At 37.9% G+C, this 27,014-nt stretch overlaps 3 protein-coding genes and 1 long non-coding RNA gene across 6 annotated transcripts; 2 read left to right on the forward strand and 2 right to left on the reverse strand.

The window, feature by feature from the left end:
- Positions 1 to 1,347: 1,347 nt before the first annotated feature.
- LOC114876535 lies at positions 1,348 to 6,595 on the forward strand. Its single transcript, XR_003789403.2, has 2 exons — positions 1,348 to 4,523; positions 4,592 to 6,595. It is a non-coding gene; the product is annotated as an uncharacterized LOC114876535 (long non-coding RNA).
- Positions 6,031 to 18,482, reverse strand: LOC114876536 (UDP-N-acetylglucosamine--peptide N-acetylglucosaminyltransferase 110 kDa subunit). Of its 2 annotated transcripts, none has more exons than XM_029188104.2 (11): positions 17,930 to 18,482; positions 15,293 to 15,443; positions 14,957 to 15,200; positions 14,748 to 14,816; positions 11,336 to 11,532; positions 9,784 to 9,873; positions 9,534 to 9,714; positions 8,328 to 9,445; positions 7,798 to 8,251; positions 7,344 to 7,720; positions 6,031 to 7,260 (listed from the first exon to the last, which is right to left on the reverse strand). In XM_029188104.2, exons 1-11 carry the CDS (start codon positions 18,051 to 18,053, stop codon positions 7,071 to 7,073), a joined length of 3,195 nt encoding a protein of 1,064 aa, XP_029043937.1. In that variant the 5' UTR covers positions 18,054 to 18,482; the 3' UTR covers positions 6,031 to 7,070. The 2 variants fall into 2 exon arrangements, with proteins under 2 accessions (XP_029043937.1, XP_029043936.1); XM_029188103.2 differs by lacking the exon at positions 17,930 to 18,482 and adding an exon at positions 15,892 to 16,433.
- A 2,262-nt stretch (positions 18,483 to 20,744) lies between these two features.
- LOC114876547 (nucleoside diphosphate kinase) lies at positions 20,745 to 22,057 on the forward strand. Its single transcript, XM_029188149.2, has 3 exons — positions 20,745 to 20,998; positions 21,485 to 21,586; positions 21,677 to 22,057. The coding sequence occupies exons 1-3, from the start codon at positions 20,816 to 20,818 to the stop codon at positions 21,908 to 21,910; spliced, it is 519 nt and encodes a 172-aa protein (XP_029043982.1). The 5' UTR covers positions 20,745 to 20,815; the 3' UTR covers positions 21,911 to 22,057.
- Positions 21,921 to 26,708, reverse strand: LOC114876548 (lipopolysaccharide-induced tumor necrosis factor-alpha factor homolog). Of its 2 annotated transcripts, none has more exons than XM_029188151.2 (4): positions 26,601 to 26,708; positions 24,702 to 24,808; positions 22,634 to 22,778; positions 21,921 to 22,537 (listed from the first exon to the last, which is right to left on the reverse strand). In XM_029188151.2, the coding sequence occupies exons 2-4, from the start codon at positions 24,781 to 24,783 to the stop codon at positions 22,435 to 22,437; spliced, it is 330 nt and encodes a 109-aa protein (XP_029043984.1). In that variant the 5' UTR covers positions 24,784 to 24,808; positions 26,601 to 26,708; the 3' UTR covers positions 21,921 to 22,434. The 2 variants fall into 2 exon arrangements, with proteins under 2 accessions (XP_029043984.1, XP_029043983.1); XM_029188150.2 differs by lacking the exon at positions 26,601 to 26,708 and adding an exon at positions 26,430 to 26,532.
- Between the last annotated feature and the right edge of the window lie 306 nt (positions 26,709 to 27,014).

Raw genomic sequence — 27,014 nt, forward strand, 5'->3', positions numbered from 1 at the left:
TACTTTCTATTCAATCATTGTTTTTTTTTACTCCAAAAATATGTAGAAAAAGAATAAAATGGTCAGAGAAGTTACGTTTCGGACGTGTAAAAAATTTCAACGTCTAAACGTACGAAACGCGACGAGACTGTCGTACTAGTTTGGTCGCTCGTCGAGCTGGACCTTTGAGTCCAATTTTTTTGCCTGGACGTGACTGCACACACCCGTCTGGGTATAGTGTATTATATACTCGCATAGGCGTACACGTGCTTTACCCGTCGAGCAATTCTTACGTAAGAACAAGATTCGATTCGACGAGATTATGTTCTTTTCTCAAAGCTGTTACACATGCTTCGCCTTTCTTCATCGTACACGCAGGTAAACAATTCTCGAAACGCGTATCCCACGTGCACATATACCTACACATACTTACGCGAGTACGTGTCCACGATGAAGCGGAATGGTCGCCACGTCGCGTCCGTTTCTCGATGCTATTAAATTAAAAATAATAGTGGCCGCGCGAATATGGCGCGCAATCGTTAAGATTTTAGATAGATTTTCAGCGGGCAGAAATAGCGAGAAGCGGTGAAAGAAGAAGCGCGTTCCGTGCGACCAAGTCCGCGAACCTGTAGAATATCTAAAACGTGGTTTCGCCTTATATGGTCATCTTGTTTTTCAACTTGTCTCTTCCTTTTTATTCGAGCAGGCAGTTCGTTCATAAAATTGCTTGTACGCCTTTTGCACAAGCCTCGTACGATGCTTTGAATAGAGATCAGAATTGGATCGAGCGTATTTCTTTAGTAGATGCACGCGATAAGCGTAATGAGGTAGGTGATGAATCGAGGATGGAGGTGATCATTGATTTCTTTCATAGAAACTTTTCATGAGTTTACTCTTTCTTGGTTTCAGCAATTTCTAGTCGTTTTTATGTATACATAAAAGAAAAAATTGCCTGACTGTGGAACGAGGGAAACTCGTTAGCAAGAAGGCGCCCTTGTCTAGCGGTATATCCGTAACGCGACTATTACCTTGGAATCGCGAATGCACGCGATTACATTTACCGATTTGTGGTCATAAATTAATAGCACGGCTTCGAGTAAATGCGGCACAACCACGTGTAACCCATTCTGTACCTGTGTACAGTAGATATGCGCACGCGCCTCTGTAAATGTAACTATACAAACAGTGGTACTCATCATGGAAATTACCTGTTACGCCTCGACGCGCTTATTTCGAAGCAAAAATCAGGCTTTCCTCGAATCAAATGATAAACATGCTCGGATTTTCTTGCTTCTAGAATATAAGTTTCGTTGCGAGGCACGTGGAAATATCCATGAAATACGCTAGGGAACGCAAACGATAGCGAACAATTACCGATATTCGCGATATCGATATCAATTACCGAATATGTCCGAGTCTACTCCAATACTCAATGAAGACAAGTCCCGTCGGCCAAAGATTCGAAACTCACGTTCGGTGAGTATTATAATTTTTGGAGTCGAATCGCTATCTCACGGCTTGGTGAGTACCACTGTTATAGAGCGATCATGCGCGATCCCCTAGCCTCTGCTCTGCCCCCGCAACCTGCGTTCTCCGCCTAGCCTTCTGTTAGTAGTTGCGTAACCCTGCAGAGTCATGCGATAGGATAGCACAGTGCCGTGGTGCGGCGCGACCAACCAACACGAATAAACCAGAACGAGAAGGAATGAGCGGAAAGGAAAGGAAATGAGCGAGATGGACGAAGACGATGGGACAAAGAGAAAGCAAGAAAGAGACGTTCGAAAAAGGTTAAGAAAGGAAGGAAGAGATGGCTCATCTTCGGGGGGTGGCAGTGGGAATACGGGGACGTAGAGATCGAGAGAGAGAGAGAGAGAGAGACGAAGAGAGTGTAGAGAAGAGGCGGTTCAGCCTTGAAACACCGCCGCACCGCGAGCGGCGGCTTCGTCACAAGTTCCGTGCTTCAACTCGCATCGAATCGTTTTTACCCATCTTCCCACGTCAAAGACATACGCTGATGTTCACCCCAATTCACATTCACCGTTACTGTTTAATGCTCTTCTTATCAAGATTTTCCTCTTCCATCGATCGATGTTTCTCCTTCATTTCGCATACATGTATGCGCACGCTACGTATTGCCGAAAAGATGGCATGCGATCTCTTTTTGTAAGAAGGAATGGGGGATCTTGGTTTGCTCCGCCTGACCCCACTCTTAATGTCTAGTTTAATCGCTACCCATAGGTCCTGGAGGCTATGCCACTGCTTTGAAGTCGTCGTCACCGCATCGCTCTGTTCCAGTCGCACTTAACCGGTTCGTTCGCCTTCTTCGTCGAGCGATTCGACCAATTACGAAAAATCCTTGCGATGCGAAGTAGGGATATCGGGTAGTGGGGCATAGATCCCTACAAGTTTTAGCCATGCCATCTTCTCGCGAACGAATGGAACGTATCTTTCGCTACTAACTTAACACGAATCCATTTTTACAACGAATTCTTTATTAAACAAAGTAACAAGAAACTAACAATAAGAATGAGATGCAAAGAAAAAAAGTTTCCTTGCAATGATAGCTAGAATACATTGGCGTACCTGAAATAATCTGCAATTTATTGTTCGCGGCAGTTTTATCTGGTCCGCGGTATCAACGATTAATAGCCAGCTGGTTAATTTATCGCCGAGGGTTCGTATCAAATAGATGCATATATCATCGACGCGATAGAAACGTATTGGTTCGGAATCTCATGGGTCCCTATGAATTTTCATCATCCCTCTTCTCCATACCCGACCAACCATTATACCTTCGTGGGGCGGAGAGTAATCCGCAGTCACAGCAACGTTTTCTCGTATAGCATCGTATGCAAAATTCTAAGAAGCGCGGTGATAGATAAAAATAGATAAAAGCGACGGTATCGCTGGCTCGCTGGCTTTCCGGGAACGGTTTCGTCAATCAGGGTCACCGATGCATCGGTGCACCGGTGCGGCTCGTTATGTCTAAAAGCAATTTCATGTAACTCGAAGGAAACGAAACGATCCTCGTACGAGTTCAGGAAGAAGCACGTTTCGGTCTCGATAGAAGCGTTAACGTGAACAATGCAGTCATTTCGGTAATAATAATGAAGCTGTTAAGCGGGTAGTTGTTTATTCAGAAATGCGGTCAGGGTGCGTGGTGAGAAACAAACGGTACGCGCGCACGTAAACGAAAAAAAGGACAGCATGCAAAGATGCGAAATGCAATCAAGGATTGTCCGTAAGAAAAACTTTCGAAGTCTAATAAGCACAGCGCGGATAAGATGGGTAGAAGCGCAAAGTGCAAGAAACTAGAGCAGAGGGAAATTGGAGAAAATGCATCTAGAGGGAGGAGAGATCGTGTGGAGAGAAAAATTGAGAAAGTGGAATGAAACGGAGTGGCGAAGGAAGGGAAGGGGGTAGTATAAAAAAGGCGAAGAGAAGAAATGGAAAGAAACGTGTGCCGCGAAGAGGGTAGCTGCTTTCGACTTCGTAGTAGGCCTCGATCGATGTTGTTACCATGGCTACGGGGGCAGTACTGCGGTGCTCTACTACTGATTATTTATGTCAAGGATCCTCCCCCTCCCTGCTTCGAAGCTCGAAACGCGTGCTCTAAACGCGAATCACCCCGATGCAAATAACAATGAGCATTTCGTTCTCCCTCTAACGAACAACTAGTACGAAGGTTCGTGTCTCTTTCAGATATTATTCTAATTTTATCAGAGATACTTAATTTGATATCTCCCATTATGTTAGATTCTAAATAATATATCTAATTTAACCCTCTTCATTTAAACGTAAAGCTGAAATTAATAAGTGTCCCATGACTTATTGACTTTAAATAGCATTATGAAGCAATTGAAAAGGCCTTTGGCTCACGGTTAAACTCGATGCGATATCATCGTAAAGATAGAAGCATTTATTCTGAGGGGGGCCACTAGCGCAATCACGTGACAAGCATAACGATGAGATCAAACGCGAACCCTCGTACTTTTTTCCGCAATGGTAGCAGAAACCGACGAGAATCTATGCAGATGGGTTAGTCTTTCGTGAAATTTAGATCGGTAAGCAGAACGGAGTACTTTTAACCCAGCAGTCGACTACGGTAAACCAATAAAAATTAATCGCATGATTTAAGTGACGGAACGAGTGCATTTCATGTCATCTGAGAGAGGGTTTTTTTTTTCTTTTTAATTGCACAGCAACCATAGCAACGTAGTCATTGACATAACTAGGTAAAGACCAGGGTGAAAGGATGAAAATAAATAAAAAACATTGGGTCAAAATCCATGGATTACCTACATACGTATATAGCAAGCCATTAAACTTTTTTAATACATCTTTCATTCTTTTATAAGAAAAGGTACGACACATAAATACGTCCAAACAAATACCGTAACCTATAAAGTAAGTTATATTTATACGGTCGTAATTTAAGTTCCTCGATGGTAAAGGATACATACATATGTACATGAAAGTATCGTAAAAAAATAAGTAAAGATGATGGTATTACGGTTAGTACATCGGTAAATCGTAAAACGACGGTAAATATCAAAATGAATCTTGATAAACGCGAATTAAAAATTGGCATTTAAATGATGGCTATTCCTAGCGGTTAATGATAACTGAAGTTGGAGCTTTGGTACTGCTTTCAAAGGGAAAGAGCGGAGAGGATGGAAAAGAACACGCAGAGGAAAGTAAGTACTCCCGTTGGGAAGGTTGCTTTCGACCCAATTTCACCCTCCCATAGTGGTGGTACCGTCATGGAGCAATCGATACTGCGCCTAAGGGACGTGCCAGCGTGCTCTATCAGTACGACGTTTATCGCTCTAGCTTGCGCAGAAGCGACGATTACAGTTAAAACAAAATAACATTTTTCGTTCTTTATCTTTCTAATGACATATTAACCTAATTTTTATCCATAATTTGAAGCTCTTTAATTATCCACACGCAAGCCATTTTGCTTCGAGGTATGGTTTTCAAAACGAAAGGACTATGGACGTTCGGCGGGTGACGAGGTAGATTAAAATTAATATTAATATTATAGCAACACTTTCGATGTTTAAATTTATTTATTTATTTATTCGCGAATCATAGTTCATTGTTGGTTAACACAAACACAGTAAAACAATAATATCTTGATTCATGATTATTTGAATGTGTCACGTTGTTTTCTGTAAACGAGTATTTTTGATTATTATGGTTGGGAATTTGGTGCACAATCATTCCAAAAGGTAACTTCTCTCTATGTAGACGTCATGCAATATTTATAGCCGATGATTATTACCGTTCATTTGAATGCGAAATAACTTTTTTTCCTCAGTTACGATTCAGTCATTGAGATACCGAATCACAACACATGCAAGTAGAAATTTTTATTCAGTTTCTTTGTAAAGAGAAAAAAAATTGAAGGTCTTCGACAAAATAAGTGAAAATCTGTCAATTTAAACTTTGGTAAAATTTATTCAGAAGTTGTTTTTAACTTTATTCGATTAGGCAAAGAAAGTGAGAAGTTCATTGCAATTTTTACAATCTTGTTAATAAAATTCATTCTTTGTTTTCTTGCCGACGGTACCTTCGAAATAAACGAAAAGTTGTTTAACAGCTATGCTTACATCTGCATTTCCGATGTAAATTGTGCGTAATGGGACAATTATTCGCTATCGAAAACGTGTAATGATAATACACAGAGTGGGCGGATGAGGTCATACATATAATAAATTTAACCACCAGACATTACAAACTACCGTTTTCCTACATGCCTAAAATTTCTCGTCTCCCCAACGAAAAATACACCTTTCCCTCTGCAACTGTGTAACTTACAAAGAATCATTAAAAAGAAGAGAAAAAAAAGAACAGAAATCTTAAAGCAAAAGATGATGTAGGAAATTCAAGTAACTATTTGTAGAAGCAATTTACCTGTATTTTCTCTATGTTGAACTAACATATCAAAAAGACTAATTTCACAAAGAGAAATTAGACTTAACAGATCACATATTCATTAAAACATCCTTACAACACAACACAACGTCCACATTCTTTCAAATGATAATTCTTAAACCTTTCTTTTTTTTATTCTATAGACGTACATTAAAGTTTGCTACAGTCAACGTGTTATTTTTTTTTTTCTTTTCGCTACCTCACACATTTTTCAATCTTAATTTACGCGCTATCAAACTAAAGTATTAACTAACGATTATCATTTTTTGTTAATATTTACACGTGTATCAGTAAGTCGATCATATATAATACAACTTTCGCATTCTTGCTGTCAGCGGCCTCTAGCAATAATATTTTGATGAACATAGCCTACTCTCGAACATTGTCGCTTATATTCTTTCTTTCACCCCCAATTTAACCTTTTTTCGTGAGTCAATCGTATTCGAAATAAATCACGAATAGCGTGTACAATTTCATAAAGAATGACCAACCAGAAAATGCGTCAACTACTCGACACTGTTAACGAGTCATACGTCGAAAGTTTTCGAAATTGGAGAAAATCGCGACCAAGAACAGTGTCATATATATACACACACACACCGTCCGAGTTACTGGAACAAATTTCGCCATTATATATACGGCTGGCTCGTGTATCCAATACAAAAAGGAAAAACAATAACATTAACGACTTGCATTCTCATTCTCCTTCCCCTTTACGACGTACAATTTCACAGGAAAATATAGACCACAGTCGACTTTTACATACCAGTTCGAGAACATTCTGTGTATTAGCGTATAAATTAATCGGGGGACAGATAAGGTAACGTAAAGCAAGAGAGATGAAAACGTAGTTAATTCTTATATGACTCGTGTGACGTGACAATTCACAATTTTTGTTTCAAACCTCGCGTTGCTTTTTATTTAGCTTTCGCGTGTATGATGTTAAATGTATCCTACCGTAATCTAAGCTCGGTGATTTATCGTACAAAACAGTAAATACCGGAGTAATGGAATTTATGTTAGAACCACCGTATCCACGTGAAATGGATTTTATACCGGCCATCTGTTTGAAATACTATGCTTGCAGACAACAGACGTTACGGACTGAAAACCGTGTGTTAAATAGAAACAGAAACTTTTAAACCATTTTCTTAAGATGTAATCATTAATTTGTCTCTATCGTTTTTTTCTACAGCTGCTACATGATCAGGTTTTTCACCTCGCGAGTAACGCTCCCACATTTTCTTGTACAGCATCTCCATGCCCAATGCGTACAGTTTACAATTGAATAATGGACTTTCAGATCGTGCTTTCCATACTTTGGCTCGTGTGGCTTTCAAACTGAAACGCAACAAATGAAAGATTAATGATTTATATTTTTTACACGGCACCACTAATAACCGTAGAAACTACGGTTTACTTACTATTCTCTATCCGTTCCTAAACGAATAGCAATATCCTGGTATTCTTGCCGTGTTCGTGCAATCAGTTCAGGGCATCCCAGGGTATTCAGCTGACTAGCAGCAACGCGGGATGCTAACGTTTCACCTGGAAGTGTGACTACCGGAGTTCCGGTCCACAAAACATCCATACTAGTGGTATGTCCATTGCAAAGCGGTGTATCTAGGCACACATCGGCTAACTGTCCTCGCCTGACATGTTCCTCTTTGGCAGCAACGTTACTGAACAAGATTCTACCAGGAGTTAAACCTAACTGTTGAGCAGTTGCTTGTAAATTTGGCTCGCCAACAGCTGGGAAGCGCAACAACCACAGCACAGAGTTTGGCACGTGTTTTAGAATCTGAAATTGTACATTCATTACAGATACGTACGAGAATGTGTTGGATCCGCTGGAAAAAGGAGGTATAGTAAACTTACATGTGCCCACATATGAAGCGTGAGCGGATCAATCTTATACAACTGATTGAAGTTGCAGTAGACAACTGCATCCTCTGGCAAACCGTATTGTTGCCTTGTCGTGATCACAATATTTTGAGGCACTTCTTCACCCGTGGCTGTTTTGTTGTTCACTTGGGTTGTGGCCATGCCATTTTGAACTACAACGCCGTTCACAGACATTTGGCATTGTCCAGATGCGATCATGGTTTCGATAGCAGTGGTGGTTGATAATTCAGCTACTTTCAATGAGATCTCAACAGGCTTGTTTTTGGCATCGGGTACAACTACTTCGCGAATTTCCTTCACGCAAGTGTTCTCGATCATTGGTGAAAGATCGGTAGCATTTATAACAGCTACATTATCCGCCACTTTGCCTTTTGTGTTTAATTTATCCGTTAGAATAAGACGTTCCTTAAGATGTGGGAACATTTGCCTGGAAGAAGAAACATTTTAATGAAAACTATGTCGAGCAGAAAGGAAACTGCGATCGGTGTTTCTTTCAAACTTACCTGTGATCTCCTATGAAGTAAGTGTGAGGCATGTAAGCAAGCTTTTCGCTGTACTGACTAGCGAGTTCTACCGGTGATGTAACTTCATCCGTAATCAAGTAGTCCATAAAACTAGCTCCAGATGTTCCAGGATAACCAAGCCACATTACCTGAATCGGCGCTGGTCGCAATGCAAATATTTCGTTTCTAGCACCCTTCGTGTAACCGTTCATATTTACTAGAATATGTACTCCATCGGCATTAATGCGATCAGCTGCTTTGCCGTTGCATGGGATTTGCGATAGATCGATAAAATGTTCGGCTTCTCTTGCGATTTTTGCTCTGAAAGTGGTCCCATCATCGGCGCTGAGAGCGTAACAGAAGATCTCAACAGTCTGCCTGTCGTGAAGTCCAGGAATCGACTGCATCAGATGACTAGTAGGATGATTCCCAAAGTCTGACGAAACGTATCCAATCCTCAAACGAGTACCAACTTCTCTTGGATATTTGTACGGTTGTTTGTGCAACACGTGAATCTTCTCGATGCAGAGATTCGCGTGTCTAGCGGCGATAGCTTTCCTGAACTCGTGAGACAACGGATAAAGCATGGAATGATGTGGATGTACGCTAGGTAATCTATTCTTGTCCAGTTGTTCGGCGACAATTGAGACCAATTTTTTCATTCGAGCTTCGTAATCGGTCCAATCGCAAACGATCTGAAGGCAATGTGCCAAATTGCAATACGCATCCGGGAAGTCAGGCTTCAACTTCAACGCGGTTCTGTACGACTGAATCGCCTCGGGGATATTTCCAGAATCTTTGTGAATCGAAGCTAAATTGGAATGAGCATCGGCGAAAGCAGGATTGATCTGAATAGCTCTTGTGTAACACTGAAGAGCTCCTTGTATATCTTGCATTTCTTTCAGAGTATTGCCCATATTCGAGTAAGCATCCGCGAAAGTCGGTTGAATACGAATTGCCTCTTTGTAATGCATCAGCGCTTCGTTTAGCTTTCCTTGTTGTTGCAATACAGAAGCAAGATTGCTGTGAGCAGCAGCAAACTCAGGGAATACTTCAAGCGCTTTCAAATAAAGTCGAGTTGCTTCTTCGATATATCCTTGTTCGCGTTTTATGTTGGCCTATAAAAGAAACATTAAATGGTACAATGAAACACGAATCGAATACTGTACACTGCGGTGTTCTAATTGTATTTATCATTATAGGTACCAGATTATTAAGGGAATCGGCATGCGATGGACAGAGACGAAGAGCCGTATTATAGCAATCTTCAGCTTCGACCACTTGGCCCTTTTCCTTGAGCGCATTTGCCAGATTACAATAGGCATCTGGGAAATTCGGTTGTAGTTCAATGGCGCGACGGTATGTATCAATCGCCAAATCGATAAGCCTACAGAACATAGAACATAGATTTTCCAAAATTCCCTTTCGTTCAACAATAATATAATTTATTACTTACCCCTGTTCATAGTAGACACACGCCAAATTTCCATGTACAACTGCATTGTTAGGACTGAGATTCAGTGCCCGTAAATAAGCAGCTACAGCTCTGTTAACAAAGAAAAAAATTCGTATGTCATTAACGCATCCTTCGTCGGATCGGAAAGAAAAGTATTCATTTAGGTATAGGTTGTTTTCAAAGTGCCATTCAGTCGCGACACCACACCCGACGCAACGCGTCGCGACGCATCGAACGAATCGAACACGTGCCACATCGATATATCTTGGCACGTCGTGAGTATCCTATACAGAGGCAGAAGTAGGAAAATCAGTGGCAAATTAACCTTTTCACGCTATATTTGATCCAAGAGATGCATCCGGGGGTTGACGATCGAGAAAGAGCTCGCTCTAATTGGACGCGTAACGAAGGTGCGATCGTAGTCGAGGGTGAAATCACCGTGTACACGACAACGCACTGGTAGTCCATTCCTTCTCCATTTCGATGTATCTCGATGTATCGATTTGTATGTTTTTAAAATATTTATATCAATTGGTATATTTTAAATGAATTGGTACACCCAGAGAAGACGCGACCGTCAGCTTTCAGCCACGAGAGCTGCGTTTTTGGCGATACCCGTTAAGGACCTACACCCTCCCACGAGGGGCAAACGGTCTCGTGGGGGTGGAGCGATTCCTAGAATCGATAGTTCTCGTTCAGTTTCTCCCTTTATTGTGCGTAATCACCAAGATAGTTCGGATTTCGAATACGCGTAAACAAGAAATACAGACTACGTTTATGGAGGCATTTTTCAGCTTTTGCCAAACGGTTCCCATTTTCCAGCAAATCTGCATCGTATTTATAAGCGCAACTTTTCTCTTAAGGATTGGATCTTTTGCTGTTTACTAAACCGTAAACATTATTACTGCAATTTCTAGTCGATTAAAATTGCATACACACACGGTAGATTGAAAATATGCGTGTGCTGCGCAAAAGAAGGTTATTCGCGGGCGTCGCTCTGGTGAGACAAAGGACGATGAACTTGAAAGGACGTCGTATGAATATCGATTCGATGTTTAAATGCCGGCTCATGCGCTTTGCCTCGCGGATTTCTCAGCAAGTATATATTTAGAAACGAAACGAATTTCTTTTAGGGACTGAAAAATTTCTCGAAAAAAGAATTTGTTTTAACAAACAAACTGTATGACTTCTTACTGCCATTTAATGTCACGTAACCAACATTAAAGGAATAACTATAGAAGCCACTTTTCTCTAGCACAGACTTTAAAACCGACGCCAATATCAAATAAAGACGACGATCGATCAAAACTGTGCAACACCAAAGGATTAATTATAGAAAAAAGTCCGTCAACACTCGACGGGATTTGAACCCGAGATCTTCCGCGTCGTAGTCGGATACTTTATCCACTACACCATTGCCACCGTCTACCTTCACTTCTACTTCTACTACTGCTATCGATAGTAACATCTTCTGCTCTTATTTTTAGAATACGAACAACACAGCTTGTTGTTGCAACAAAAGTATAGAAAGTTCATTTAATCGTTTGCTCACCTATCGAAGATTCTGGCCTCCTTGAGCACGTTGCCAAGATTAATGTACGCGTCCAAAAAGTTCGGGTCCAAGGCGACGGCCTTTTCAAAATGATGGATCGCCAGCCATATTTCTCCTTGCGCGTTGAACACGCAGCCAAGATTACTCCACGCGACAGCAAAGTCTGGACGCGTTTCGATCGCCTTCAGATAACAAGCCTATAGACAAAAAATGGATTTAGAGATGTTCGCGTACTCTGAGGGACGCGCCGCGCGTAATGCCCGACCTCTCCTCGCCGCGCCGCAGCTTTCACACACACTTCACCATCCTCGAAAACCTCGGAGAGAAATAAAGGTTTATTTCTTCACCTTCGTCCTCTCTGTCTCTCCTCCATTGCTACTTTCCTCGAAACAATATAATTTCACTACTTTTCATAATAACCATTTCTCTCCTAACAATGTGCTAACCAGTCGTATCGATCAACAGTATTTAGATAGAAAAGGATGAGAACAAATAAATAGATAAGAATTAATGCGAATAGAAAACTAGTCAAAATGTACAGCTGCCTTGCAAACCAAGAGTACTGTAATTTGTAACTTCGAACTGAAGATAACGTTTTACGATTTCCAGATTACGAGGGGAAAAGAACGAACCAGAAACAGAGTGAACGAAGCTCATTCTTCAAATCCATAATATATAGTGGGGTAGCTGGGATTTGGTGTGAGACAAGGAAAAGGGTGAAAGGTGCGCGCTAGAAACGTCATCGTAGAGAATAAGGGCTGAGAGTGGCTGATCCGGTGCCCATCGATTCTCCGGAATGCGTCCGGTGGACTCGATCGCACACAGTACACCCTTCGTCATATACAATTCATGGGTGAAAAATGTGAGTGCGTGTGTGTCACGTGGCCAATTCACCTCGAAGAATCTCCATTCGTTGATATGCTTAAAGAAAATGTTTCAAATTTGATTAATTATAACTCGTACATCCCGTTACTAATCATAAAGAATATCATTTAAAATATGATTTGTATCGTTTCCTTGGCTGAGGTTAAATATTCTTTATGCGACGACGCTCCTAAAGGGTGAAACAGGGACGTGCATCGCGCGTGCCGAGAGGCGGGCTGCATTCTTATAAAACCAGAGTAAATATCCGTACCTAAACAATAAGTAAAAGGGCATTTACAGTCGGCCGATCTCCATGGGATACGGTAAAGAGAGACTTGAAGGACGGCTGATGATATTCGAGGAAGAAGACCAGTTGAAGTGGATAGAAACGAAGTTGGATAAGCTTTTAAACTTCTTCCGTTTCGTTTCCGAAACGGAAACGATTTTCTATTATCTTCTCCTGAATTCCATGCGTATGATACGATTGATCGTGATCATCTATCACAATCACGGTTGTCTCTTCTCGGCCTTTTCGACTTAAAATGATCCAACTTTCAATCTCGGTGGAACAGCGAATGGAAACCAGTCGGTCTGATGGAATATTCAGAGATCGGCCTTGGGAATTACTTTACCTGCAGAGTACCCTTCGGTAGGTTGACGGTAGGTACGGCTTGCAAGCTCTCATAATAAACTTAGACCGAGAGACAGTGTGTTACTGAATAACCAGATTCAGATTCACCCTTTGACGAAGGAACCCATGGTAACCGACCAATCACATTGCTCCGAGTTCCCCTCCTAGAGTTGATCATCCCATCCACAACAACAAGACAGCTGCGTTAATGTCTCTTCACTGATACTCTTCGCCTCAACTTTGTCTTTTACTTTTTTTTTTTCTTTAATTTCTTTACTTTTTCTTTCTTTCTTTTTTTTTTTTTTTCAAATAGGTACCTAAGACGTACGTGCCACTGGAAGACACGCTTCGCTGAGCTCGTAAGCCACCACGTTATAAAAGAATTTCCGATAAATTAAATACTGTACATTACTGTCGATAAATTTTCTAGGTTCGATAAGAGTCCTTTAAGTAGCAGCGTGTTTCGAAATGTCAAAGATACCGTATAAAAACAACACGAACTTGAAACGTTCTCCCCTTATATAATCACGAATTTTTTCTACAACCCCTAACAGAATAATACTGGTGTGTCGAACATACTATTGTCTGCAAACGGTAACATGCGTCGTTGGTGGCAAAACGTACTAAGCGAAAAAGAAAACGAACGAGAGATCTAGAAAGCGCTCAAGAACGACAGGAAATTCAAAGGAAAGCTTTTCTCGATGCTGCTCTGAATTTTGTCGGCAAGTTCGCTTACAGAGGGTATAAGACACACGGGCACCGTTGCGATACAGACTCTTTTAATTAAGTAGAAGATTATAAAAAAAATTCGTACCATCTGCAAATATTCACTTGTCGACTATCGCCGCGCCGCGCTGCTGTGAAGCAGACCACTTGACTTGCGCATTTGATTACCGTTAATACTGAAAACTCTTAGGAAATCAAAGGATCCTGTAAGTTTCCAGTTTAGAAAAATATTTCCACTCTTACACACGGGCGAATGATTCGCGAAAGGTCATCAATTATTTTTTATTAAAACGCTAAACGATAAGAAAACTCCGTCAAGTGATCTCGCGCAATAATCACCTAACACACAAATCTGATTATTTTTTATGTTGAAAAGAGTAATTGGAAAGAAAAGGTCGCATTTGTCCAATATATATGTAACGGATCAGTATACCTAAAGTAAATACACATTCAGAATGAGCTAAATTAAATGAGATGAGCTTAAATACTAAAGTCGCGCGTTGCTGATCCTATTGTAGCTTTTTATGGTAAGAACAAAAACGTACCTAGTTAAGGTAGAAAGAAAAAAAATAGTCGCTGTAATAGGATCAACAATTGTGGTTAAAATTTGCAACAACACCAAGACAAAGAGAGATATCACTGTTGCCGGTTACGGTGTTATCACAAAACGCGCAATAATACCAAAAGAGATTTCCTACTGTTTCTCGTGCTGCGTTTGATGTCTTAAAATGTACATCTGTATCCTTCAAGTAATTTCGTTGGATCTTAATAAGCAATGCTAGAGTAAAAACATCAAACGCAGTAACTGGTTAGATAGGAACATGCGCGCGATGTAGAATCTGCTATTAAAACTGTGATTTTAATTCGCCCTTTTTTTCAAATCGATACGCAACTCATTTTAATAGCAGGTCATCGCGCGCCGCGCTTACGTTTTACCGCAACGAGAAAAAGCTTTCCCTTTCAAGTATACGGATACTACTAATTCCTGACTGTTCCATGGAGCTGCTAACTAGTACTCGTGGCACGTAATACGCAATGCATTTGTACCTTGTCAAAAAAAAAAAAAAATCGACGAAGCATGACAGCAATTGCCGACATCCTATTGCTTGACGGCGGTACCAAATACATCCGAATATGTGCATTACACGTTACATTAATTTACAACAATGTGCAATTAATAGAAAAACCTACCTTGGCTTCGTCAAGTCTTGCTAAAGCTTTCAAAAGATTACCAAGATCGCTTCTCACACAGTAAAGATCCTGTAACATACAAAAATACACGATGTACATTCATTCTATGATTATGAAATGAAAAACCTTTGAAAAGTTTTCCAAAAGCACCTGTTCAAAATATTACTATAAAATTATAGAGATAATTAATAATAGAATGTATTCCTTACAGGGTTGTATTGTAAAGCAGTCACGTATGCCTGAACTGCCTGTTCCATATCTCCTGCAGCTACTAATGCAGCTGCTAGATTGATGTAACCATCAATGAAATCAGGTTTCAACCTAACAGCATGTCTATAGTTCTCCAATGCTTCTTGTAGTTGACCACGTTCCTTAAAAACATTTCCCAAATTGCTATATGCCTCTGCCAATAAGGGATTCTGTTTTATTGCTAAGCTGCTATAATGAGCAGATCTAAACAGAAAAACAAATTTATTAATATTACATTTAAACTGAACTGAAAAAAACCTGTTTCTCAAATTGAGCAAATTAACATTTACACTTACTTTTCAAGTCTTCTACATTGGAAATGAATTGAAGATAACAGCAGTAGGACTCCTGTATTATTTGTTTCCTGCCTCCAAAGTTGCATGCAATGCCGCTCTGCATTTTCATAATCCCCTGCCTGGTATTCTCTATGTGCAAGTTCTAATAGCCCTGAAAAATTTAAATTCCGATGTTTTTAATTTTTTTACAATATATACATATATTAAAAAATTAGTATGAACTAAACAAATATACATATTAATAGAAAGAGATGATCATTTTCATGAATATTCGACTTTCTTAATTATAACTAACTTAATAAAATATTCCTTAGCGTACGATTTTTGCGAAATTTTGTATTTAAAAAACGAAAATTAATGTTTGCATTCCATATGAAATAATAATAAATACAAAATACTGCTTTAGAGGCAACTAATTAACAACACATTGTCGCATTGTAAATGTTTCCAAACATTACGCATCGTCCTGTAATCCCTATGGAAGTCTACGCAAAAGTAATATGCTTCTATGCCGGCTTCAATATATCGATTTTCTGTTGTTACTTGGTACATCGTAAATAGTAATGGTAAGATAGGTGAACGAAATAAAAATTACGAACAGTATGAATCAACGGCAACGTTAATGGTTTGATTATCGGCGATCGCAATTAGTTCCTTGCCCTGCGTATCCTGTGTAACAACCAGGAGATTCTGTCCATTTTGCCACTCGACGGTTCCATTACAAACGTCATCCGAACTATTGACCACGTTCCCAATTATGCTGGTTGAATTTTTTAGAACGTTTTCTTTCTTCTCGGCCAATCTTAGACTCATTTTGTCGGTGAATTTTTCAGAGTGCGTTATTCTGTTCTTCCCGATATCGTACACACGCCGTTTCCACGCAATCGACTTCGACCAATTTCGAGCCCTTTCGACGCTCGAAATCTGGTATCTCGATTTTTCCTTTCGATAGCGTGTATTGCTCGGTTCTGAACTACTTTTACTTTTCGAATTCACTTTTTTCGTGTATATTACTGTTAATTACGTTTCGTGGATAAAGCACTCCGTATTGTAACACTGAAGAATTTTTCGTTTCTGTACATACTATGCTCTTCGGTACATCTATACGAGTTACTGTCCGGCTAGGTTATCCCCGCCAGATCGAAAAGCAAGCTGATTGGTTGACTAAACCGTTATGGCGGACTCCTGCGTCGTTGAATACAGACGGAAGAAGAGAAGGGTGAGGAAGACACCCGGCTCAGGATCGTCAACATCGTAGTTGATACCTTCTACCTTTTATACTTATCTTCTAGTTTTTCAATAATACCGTTGCTTATTCATCAATTTTTTATACAAACAAATATTCAAACTATACATTTTTACCCTTATACTAATGTTCTTAATACTAGGTTCCTACCATTATCTATAGGTACAATTTTATTAAAAACTGATTAGTAATTTATTATAATCGTTCTTAACATTCGATTAACAAATATAATAGATATATGTTTATGTAACTATGTAATCATGTACTAATATATTTTAATTAAACCCAAAAAATTCGTTATGTTACAAGGTGCAAGTAACATATTGTACGTGACTGGGATAACGACAAAGAAACTACGCCGAAGATTCTCAATCTTTTCTAAGATTGAAACTCAATCTTATTGATATTACAATCTCTTTATAAATTCTTATTACAGAATATATCTAATAAATGCCTTTTATATAAATATTACACTTACAAATCAAAAATATTTTATTTATATTTGTACTTAACAAATTCAAATTATAATCTGCAAATATCAAAGGAACGTTGTCATTTAATTCCTAATTTAAAATAATACCGATTCAAACATGACTAGTTAAAGTAAATTTAAAGTTTTATTGGAAGCATTACTTGGCAGGTAACAATGAGAAAAGTTAGAAGAGAGCCACTGACATGTACGAAGGGACGGTTACCCCCACTTTTCCCAACAGAGAACAGATGGAATAGGTACCAAGTGGAATATTCCATCGTCACTTTCATGAAGCAGAAATGGTAGCCGAAGGGAGAGGGGGAAGAGTAGGTAGCTAAGGGAGAAGACTTGAAAAGGGGAGAAAAATATCCGTAAACAACGGTACGATAGTAACACTTCTATTCCTAGCAAGTAAAATAGATTTAACACAGAATCTGCATGTTAAATAATATTTCATGTATGTCTTTGAAAGCGTAACAAATTTTGAATATTTATTAAAAATTTATCATGTACATTCATCTACAATGCATATGAATGCTATTTACACGTACTTCAGCACAGTATTCTGCTCTGCTGCCGTACGTACTAAAATAAATGAATAGTAACATGTAGTGAAATGTCGATGATATTTTTCAACCATCGCAATATTTTATATCAAACTTTAATTTTGTGCAAAAATTTAAATAAATCAAACTAAATGATAAATGTAATGCAAAGATTATACAGACATTTCTGTATTACTTTCATTCATCTATATTTATCTTCCATGAAAACTTATGCAAGATGTATATTTTTAGCGACATAAATTAGAACATTTCAAAGAGGATATCTATAAATTTCGTATCCCTTTGATCGAGCTTCATTAATGATAAAATAAAAAATGATCATGGTACGTAGTCAAAATCATTTTACTACGTACCAACTGTTGAAAGCTGTTGTATCTCGTTCATCTTGAGAATGACACTGGTGCCTGCAATTTGTTGATGATTCTGCTGCTGTTGCTGCTGTGGCTGCTGCTGAGCTTGCATGATGACGGTCACCATCAAAAACGATTGAACAGGAACAACGCGACAGTTACAATAATCGCGTGTCAAATATATTTCCAAAATTCAATACTGAAATCGGGAGCCGAGATGAATCGAATTTGACCGTAATTCTATGCTTTCCGTAGTACAGAAACAAAAAGCAGGTATGCGCAGCACTTATATCGGTATGCACTAGCGCGATCTTTCAGCGTGCGCCATCATGGATTTTCGAGCACTCTGACTAACCGAGAATTAGTAGATAATATGCAAATCACATAAATGCGAAATTATACGATTATAATATGTACTATTGCTTAAGATTCCACAACTTAAGATTCTGTCACATCAACCAAATGTGTCACAGTAGTCAAGTGGGAGCTCGTTAACGATGTGAAACCTTTAACATAACGTGGACCTCGTATACGTAACACGGGTCGACGCGACAAACCAATCGATGAACGTATTTCTAGTTAGAGACTTGGACCGTTCCTCGCGCGGGAAATACGTCATACTCCTTACAACCAATAATCGAATTGTACATATTCGGCTAACGTATGTCACGAACCCTGAAATTTTATAATTAATGTTATATAAAAATCAATGTCAAGTAATAAGGAGCACCAAAGAGACCATAGCACAATTAGTGGTTATGTAAAATCAATTATTTGTAAGATAAACTCAAATTACAAATAACTAAGTTAATGAAATTGGTAAAAGAACTAAAATACTAAATATTTGTTCACTTTTTCTTTCCTCCGCGGTACTTAGGTTCAATACAGTACTGCTTTTACTCTTCTGATACATACTACATTCGTGAAACAAAATCGATTATTGTTGAGATCAATGTATTTAATATTATACGCACGAAGATGTTTCGTACAAAAATACATAATGAAAATATTATATTTCAAAAAATTAAGAAAAATTAAGTTTTTCAACAAAAATATGGCCACTCCTGGAAATTACACACGAACGTCAGAATGGCTCAAGTTCAAGATTGAATTTCCCACCAGCTTAAAAAGAGTTTAAATAAGCAGTGACTACAAATACAAAAAGACTGGGCATGCCTTTATTCTCGAGGGATCATGATTTTGGGTGTCTCAGACACCCACATGTGAGATAGGTCCGTACCAACCCCTGTGGCTCGGGGGCTTAGAATACGGCCATGGTATTCCCTGCCTGTCGTAAGAGGCGACTAAAAGGGGGATGTAAAGGAACGAGTAAGATGAGTGGACTTAAAAGTACAGAAAGAGTGTGAGATTTAAAAGTACGGACAAGTATGAGTGGAATTAAAAGTACAGAAGCATATAGCATAAATAATGTAATTGAAAATAGCGCGATAATGCGCGTGGCCGATAACTTTTCGTTGGGCAAAAAGGGACAGATCCAAGTCCCTAGATTACGCCACCCTCAATAGAGGGAAACTTATGAAGTGTAGTAGGTCTGTACGTAACCAGTGACTATCTATAGTCACTGACGTAACTTGAGCACGGTCATCCCTACATTCCTTACATCGCTTCATCCCTTACATTCCTACATTCCTTACATCGCTTCATCCCTCACACCCCTACATTCTTTTCATACCTACATTCCTTTCATCCCTACATTCTTTCCCTTATAATAAATATATTATAAAGGCTGCTTCGAGTAATGGTAAGTAAAGGTAAGTTAGTTCCATTTTTTGCCACCAGAGGGCACTGATTCGACATCGAAATTTTAGTTCACATTTTTGCCGGCAGAGGGCCAGAAATGGAGCAAGGTCTAGTTCCTTTTTCCGAAACCAGATGGCGCTGATTCGACATCGAAATTTTAGTTCACATTTTTGCCGCCAGAGGGCCAGAAATGGTGCAAGGTTTAGTTCCTTTTTCCGAAACCAGATGGCGCTGATTCGACGTCGAGAATTTAGTTCACATTTTTGCCGCCAGAGGGCCAGAAATGGTGCAAGGTTTAGTTCCTTTTTCCGAAACCAGATGGCGCTGATTCGACGTCGAGAATTTAGTTCACATTTTTGCCGCCAGAGGGCCAGAAATGGTGCAAGGTTTAGTTCCTTTTTCCGAAACCAGATGGCGCTGATTCGACATCGAAAATTAATTCGCATTTTTGCCGCCAGGGGGCGCTGTTTTTTCGAAATTTTCATGAAATTACTTACCTTTACTTACCTTTACTTACCTTTACTTACCTTTACTCGAAGCAATCTTTACAATATATTTATTATGAGGGATGCAGATATGTAAGGAATGTAGGGATGAGAGGAATGTAGGGATGTATGGGATGAAGCAATGTAAGGAATGTAGGGATGAAAAGAATGTAGGAATGTAAGAGATGAAGCGATGTAAGGAATGCAGGGCTGAAGAGAATGTAGTGATGAAAAGAATGTAGGGATGAAAAGATTGCAGAGATGTTATGAATACTGAGATGTAGGGGTTGCTGGGATGTAAGGAATGCAGAGATGTTAGGAATACTGAGATGTAGGGGTTGCTGGGATGTAAGGAATGCAGTGATATCAGGGTGCAGACGGAAGTAATAAAATCAACACGTTCGTCCTCCTAAGGAGTTTATTCAATAAGCTAAGAAGATAATTATAGCAAATTAAATGAACGCAGAAAATAAGTTCCCGCGAGGCTTTTCTGGGGTATCTGGGACCCCACAAATCACGACTCCTCGAGAACGAAAACATATCCACCAGTCTTTTTGTATCTATAGTCTCTGCTACGTGGCCACTGTTACCCTATCTCTTGCAACGCTGGTTCTCACTTCTTCAGTACAGTTGCCGGTTGTGCATGGTCTTTTTGTGTTCTGTCTTAGTTTTATTTTATTTGGTTTACAAATCAGTTATGGCAGAAAATAAGGAACGTACCTTCATTATGATTAAGCCTGATGGTGTCCAACGTGGTCTTGTTGGAAAAATAATCCAACGATTCGAGGAAAAAGGTTTTAAGCTTGTAGCAATGAAGATGGTGTGGGTAAGCATCCTCGCATATTGTTTAAAAAAAAAAGAAAGAGAAAGAATATGCGTATTTTGCTTCTCTGTACCACGTGGATATTTCCAGATTGGCATATTGTCTTTAGCAGATTTTCATAAAAAGATAACTAACATTCGTTTTCACTTTAAAAACACCTGTCCGGCTTTATCGATCGAGGTGTAAGTATTAATTATCGTAACTTTTGTTACAAGTTCTTATGACCTTGAAATTTTGCGGTATCAAGGTATAACTGGTACATTGTTAACATAACAAATTCTATTGCAAATTTTGCACATAATGAGTTGTTAAAGAAGTTAATTTTATGTATTGTTAAGGCACTAATTTAATTACTGCTTTCCAATTTAATATTGGCACGAATCCTAAAGACAAATCCATTATCTACTATATATTGAGTGCTTTATTTAACAATGTAATAATAAATTTAGTTGAATAATATAGTAACAGTATTTAATTTTTTTCTTTTAGCCAACAGAGGATTTATTGAAGAAACATTATTCAGACTTGGCATCTAGACCTTTTTTCCCTGGTTTGGTTAAATATATGAGTTCAGGACCAGTTGTTCCCATGGTAATTATTTTTATACAATATCAGAATATACTGCTTTATTTAATAATAAACAAAAAACAATAGGATGGTTAATTCATGAATATGTTATAGGTATGGGAAGGTTTAAACTCTGTAAAAACTGGTAGAGTAATGTTAGGAGAGACAAATCCAAAGGATTCTGCACCTGGAACAATTCGTGGCGATTATTGTATCCAAGTCGGACGTAATATTATTCATGGATCTGATTCAGTTGAATCTGCCAACAAGGAGATCAACCTATGGTTTGGAGAACCAAAGGATGTTGTTGATTGGGCAACTTGGGCTGAGAAATGGATCTATGAATAAAATATTTGAATGTTATCAGAAATTATCTCTGATTTAATAATGGTACAGTTATTGATTTAAATTCATGTCCTTTCACATTGTATATTGAAGAGCCACTGTATATAAGTTTGCCTGAGAAATAATAAAATACATTCTTACATAAATTAATTAATCAATTTTTTTTATAAATTCGCTGTTAAATTTTGCGATTATTTTATACTTCATTGTGCACTGTTACTTTGTGACCAAAGTCGGTACATCTATCCTAATAATAGTAGTGATATTTAAATGACATATTATTAATATAAAACATTATTTCAAATGATCATTAATACATATAACAATATAAGTTTCAAACTATTAACCTAAACTCCTTACTATAAGAAATAAGAACGTTGGTTTTTCAATATGATTGGGATAAATGCTGTCTGATGTAGTAAAAAATTATTACATGTATCTAAATCATGTAAAAAGTTGTATCAATACGCGTTTTAATACATAGTATCTATGTACAATAATCGATGACAATACTTAGATTCAATTAATTATTGGACTGATTCTCCTAAGTATGCTTTACAAGCTGGGCAGTAGTGTTTCTTTGTCTGACACGAGTCTATACAATAAGGGCAAGGGGCACAGCACCATAATCTAAAAATTAAGATTAATACAATGAAATGTTTTCAAAGAAACAGGATAACAAATTACATGTTTAATTATAAGTAAATATATGTTTTAAATAATTACCCAGTCACACAAAGTAATAACGCAAAAAGATGAGTTCTCGTATTTGCTTGTGTTTGTATCTCTGTAGAAATATTTGCGTGACAATGAGGACACGTTAATCGTTGCGGTTCTGAATCAAATTGCGGCGCACCTATGACAACTACGTCTGCAAATTAAAAGTCATTTTTTCAATTATCTTCCTGTAAAAAAACTGGTTTTAAGTACTAAATATATGTAGATCAATATGTTTCACTCAATCATTTTCTTTTAAAAAGCTATGTAATTATTAAAATACTAGTACAGTAAAGACTCGATAAGTGTTCGAAAGGATCTATTCGTTAAGTGTTCGCGGTTTATCCCCACCACTGGGGGGGTTCCCCCTCGGAGCGAGCCCGGGAGCAATATGACACGGCGCGGCTTTCCTTTGAAGATCTGTGTCGCATTTGTATCGATGAGACAACATTAATGCATCGATGAAATTTTTTTACTTTGCCTTTTTTTTTAATAACAATTCTATTAACATATTGGTGAGATTTTCCTGATTAAAATGAGACCAAATACGATATTGTTAGAATAATTTTAACTAATCTGAACAATAATAAAATAATTTACTTTATGTGAATGCTCACTTTATATACTAAATTAACGGCGAATGAATAGCAGCAATGATTAGGTAATTTTTTGTAAAAATGAATAATTTTAATCAGAAAAATTTCATGTATTAATAACATTTTTATTTACAAACCATAATTTATAAATAAAAAAATGTTATTGCATTAGTATTCTTTCATGAATATGTAGGCATTTAATTTTTAACCCTTATGTCAGCTCCGAATCCATGTCTCTTTCTACGTTGACGTCGCGCCGGCGAAATACAAAGAGTTACAGAATCGATTCTTCTGTTCGCTAAATGTTCCTCAGTGATCTCGAAAAGTGATCACTTATAGGAACCAGGACTAGCTTTTCGAACACTTAACGTGTAGAAGACTGTCCCGTTCGAGAAACCGGTTTTATTCGCTTCAACTACACGATAAGTGTTCGCCTGCGGCACATTTAAGGGAAAGATGCTTACACTCTTTATATTTTGCCGACGTCGACCAACACAGAAAGACAGCGAGAAAAGACGAACATTTACAAGCCTAATCATCATAACCAATTATCATAACAATATCGTGTTTGGTCTCATTTTAATCAGGAAAATCTCACCAATATGTTGGTGAAAGTTTAATTTAAAAAAAATGAAAAATAAAAAAGTTTGTTTGTTGCATTAGTATTGTCTCACCGATATGTAGGCATTTAATTTTTTACGACCACCTCGACTCTCAGTCCCTCTTTCTTCTTTATTAGACTGTCTCTTTCTATGTTCGTCGACGTCGGCAAAATACAAACGGTTAGCAGAATCGAATCTTCTGTTCGCTAAATGTTCCTCTCCGGTCCCAAATTCTGAACACTTATCGAGTCTTTACTGTATAACCCGCTCGTTCCTTGCATATCTATAACCCGTGTCCGAATAAAGAATAGCAAATGAAAAAGAAAGAGAAGCCGCGATCCTGACAATCGGCAAAGATCAAACCTTGATCGCTTCTTCCTTTTTTTCACACGCGGTTATTTTTTTCTTCTTCCGGGTTCAGTGCCCGTGCCGACACATTACGTATCGCTGAAGGAATGCGCGCCCAGCTAAAATGTGGGACCCATAGATTTTCTACAGAAAACCTGAAACCTCTGTAACTTTTGACTCCGACCAAACGCAACGGTTTTGAGCTAGTCTCGGCGAGACCTAGTAGTTTTCAAGTTGAAAAGTGACACGGACGGATGTCTTTATAAGATATATTTTTGAAAATCTTTATTCGTATCTGATTTACAAAAAAAAATGTCACTATCGGATGACCTATCGAAAGTTTGCGTTATATAAATTGTAACGCAAATTTTGAACCCGCTAGGAAATTGGGTCGTCTATGTCCAAACGTAATTTTATTATTGTTTTAGGCGTTTAATAACCGAGAAATATGAGTTTGTGTGCCAATGCACTTTGCCGACTTCCCGATTACTGTCAAGTAACCAAGTTACGATAATCTAATCCTTTACTCACTTGGTCGTCCGTCATGATAAGATGGTGGTGCTGGCGGTGGAACAAATCCAGGTGGTGGTGGAGCTGACATTCCTTTAGACATAATATCTGGTTCTTTCCTTAAAGACCTAAAATATGCAGGGATCATTATTATTCTTTACTTCATTCCCTTGGATTTATGAAGTACAATTACGATATTTAATAAATAAATGTAGAAATATAAATATGCCGGTGTAACGACGTAAGTAAGGGACTTATTTTATTACAGTGTCCCTGACGGACTGTGAGAAATCAGGAAATGGGATAGGGGGCTGATAGCGATCTTACAATTAGATATGACGTTGGTTACCAGGCGAATCTGAATCGTGTGTTATCGTAGAGTTGAATTGCACAATCTTTTGATTTTTAGATATAATGATATAATAATAATTCCCGGAAGTCTCCAAGCCTTATCATCTGTCGATTACAAATGTATAATCAGTCAAGTTGAATTACTGGTAAAATTATGATTTTTTGTGTACTGCCAGTACCAGGTACTCTTCTACTTTTTCACAAATTAAAAAAACTTATCAGTGTACACATATACAAGATATTCTCCAACAAATGTATGTACACGATTTCAGAATTACATTTGAACATCACGTTGACAAACGTGTGTCAAGCAAGTCGATAAAACTATTATCGACAGGCTCAACGATAACTAGTGCAAAACAGGAAAGAAAAGATTAATTGTTTGTAAAATTTCATATAATTTATCGTGAGTATTGTTGCACCGGGCGTATAAATGATAAACGATAAGAGGTTGATAAAGGTGAGTCATTACCTTAGCAACAAGTCCCTATGTGTTTTTTACAGATATCATGTGCAAAGAAAACGGATAAAGTTACGCCGATATATGTACGTAAGTACCTACTATGCTGTGTTTTAAAAGCAAGTGGAATTCCCCGTAGAATACAATGATAATTAATCGATCGATAGAAAGCAAACACGCAATTTGCTCAGCATCGCAGTGTGGCTGTGTTTGATATTAACACGATCTTCGCACTAAAATCGATAGCACTCGAAAGACGATATCTTCAGAAAAAAAATCGTTATAAATAACGAAAGGGTTTCGATTTCTTCTTAGCAGAATCAGTATCGAATGATCATTCTAATATTATTTCCTCACGAATAAAATGAATGTTAAGATATACAAATTTTTCTAGTATTTTACATGGTACTTTAATGATATTTCGAGTTTGAGTGATGTTTAAATGTTGACTGGAATCAAATAATTTGTTAAAAAAAAAAAAATGATCATATTTTAAATGAACAAAACAAAACCATGTAATAATAATGTAAGCGTAGCCTCGGAAATGGGAATAATATTATGAACACAGAACGAAAGTTTTGTATTATGTACAATGTTGTTTACATTTTAAAATATTTTCGTTATAGAAACGAAATAATTTTATAAATGAATAACGAAAAATGATTAAGATACTTGGCATAATTCTCGGCATAATGCGACGTCACAGGATGAGACTCTATGAGTCATAGACACTTGTATTTGAAACGAAGTCGGTTAATTATGAGTTATTATATGTAACAATAATCTACGTTAGGTATACTACCAACTGTTTAAATTAAGGTGACTAAGTACATGTGAAAAAAGGAAACAAACAAGAAATCATCAATATTGTTTTGCAAAAATCGAAATACTAATGTATAAATTAAAGAAAATCTTCTTTAGATAATGTATGTACTTACATACATTAAAAACAGAACACTTCGCAGTTTTAACTTTATAATTGTCACTCTAAGTATTATTCATCTAATATTTATACATTTAAAAATAAACATTTTTTCACTAAAAAGTCGTTATCGATAAGGCGACTTGGTAACCGTAATTATTCTCTACTAATTTCCATACACACGTACCTATTGTATTTACAGCAACTATACACATATGTAATGACAGTGCCTAACGTTGAGCGTTCGATGTAACACTTTGAAATTCAGCAGCCAACTATAGTTCGCGTTGCTTTTCTTCCTAAAATTCTCTACCTGTATAAATATCAGCGAATCGAAAGTGGGAGAAACTCGAATGGGGGATTTCTACGAAGTGACGTCGTAGGATACGTAATATGATTTGAACGCGTTTATCAGACAGTTTAAGTATATTGTTAAACCAGGTTTTATGTTTAATTGATACTTTTCATAAGAATTACAATAAGTGTCTAATCTTTTTTCTCTTTACATCCGTTTATAAATTAAGAAGGTAGACACGGCACGTGACCTTTCCGATTTGGCAGATCAGTCCAGTCAAACCTGTTTTTGTACGTTAGATAGGGT

This window comes from Osmia bicornis, chromosome 5, assembly GCF_907164935.1.
Source record: "Osmia bicornis bicornis chromosome 5, iOsmBic2.1, whole genome shotgun sequence".
Lineage (NCBI taxonomy): Eukaryota > Metazoa > Arthropoda > Insecta > Hymenoptera > Megachilidae > Osmia > Osmia bicornis.

Coding starts and splice junctions, on each gene's coding strand:
- LOC114876536 (XM_029188103.2), bottom strand. CDS start 16,105: ATGAGTCTAAGATTGGCCGAGAAGAAAGAAAACGTTCTAAAAAATTCA. Junction 15,444..15,891: donor CGTTGCCGTTGATTCATACT/GTTCGTAATTTT, acceptor TAAATTTTTCAG/GGCTATTAGAACTTGCACAT. Junction 11,533..14,747: donor CAAGACTTGACGAAGCCAAG/GTAGGTTTTTCT, acceptor TTTTGTCTATAG/GCTTGTTATCTGAAGGCGAT.
- LOC114876547 (XM_029188149.2), top strand. CDS start 20,816: ATGGTCTTTTTGTGTTCTGTCTTAGTTTTATTTTATTTGGTTTACAAA. Junction 20,999..21,484: donor TAGCAATGAAGATGGTGTGG/GTAAGCATCCTC, acceptor TTTTTCTTTTAG/CCAACAGAGGATTTATTGAA. Junction 21,587..21,676: donor CAGGACCAGTTGTTCCCATG/GTAATTATTTTT, acceptor AATATGTTATAG/GTATGGGAAGGTTTAAACTC.
- LOC114876548 (XM_029188150.2), bottom strand. Junction 22,779..24,701: donor TTATCATGACGGACGACCAA/GTGAGTAAAGGA, acceptor TTTAATTTGCAG/ACGTAGTTGTCATAGGTGCG. Junction 22,538..22,633: donor TTATTACTTTGTGTGACTGG/GTAATTATTTAA, acceptor CTTAATTTTTAG/ATTATGGTGCTGTGCCCCTT.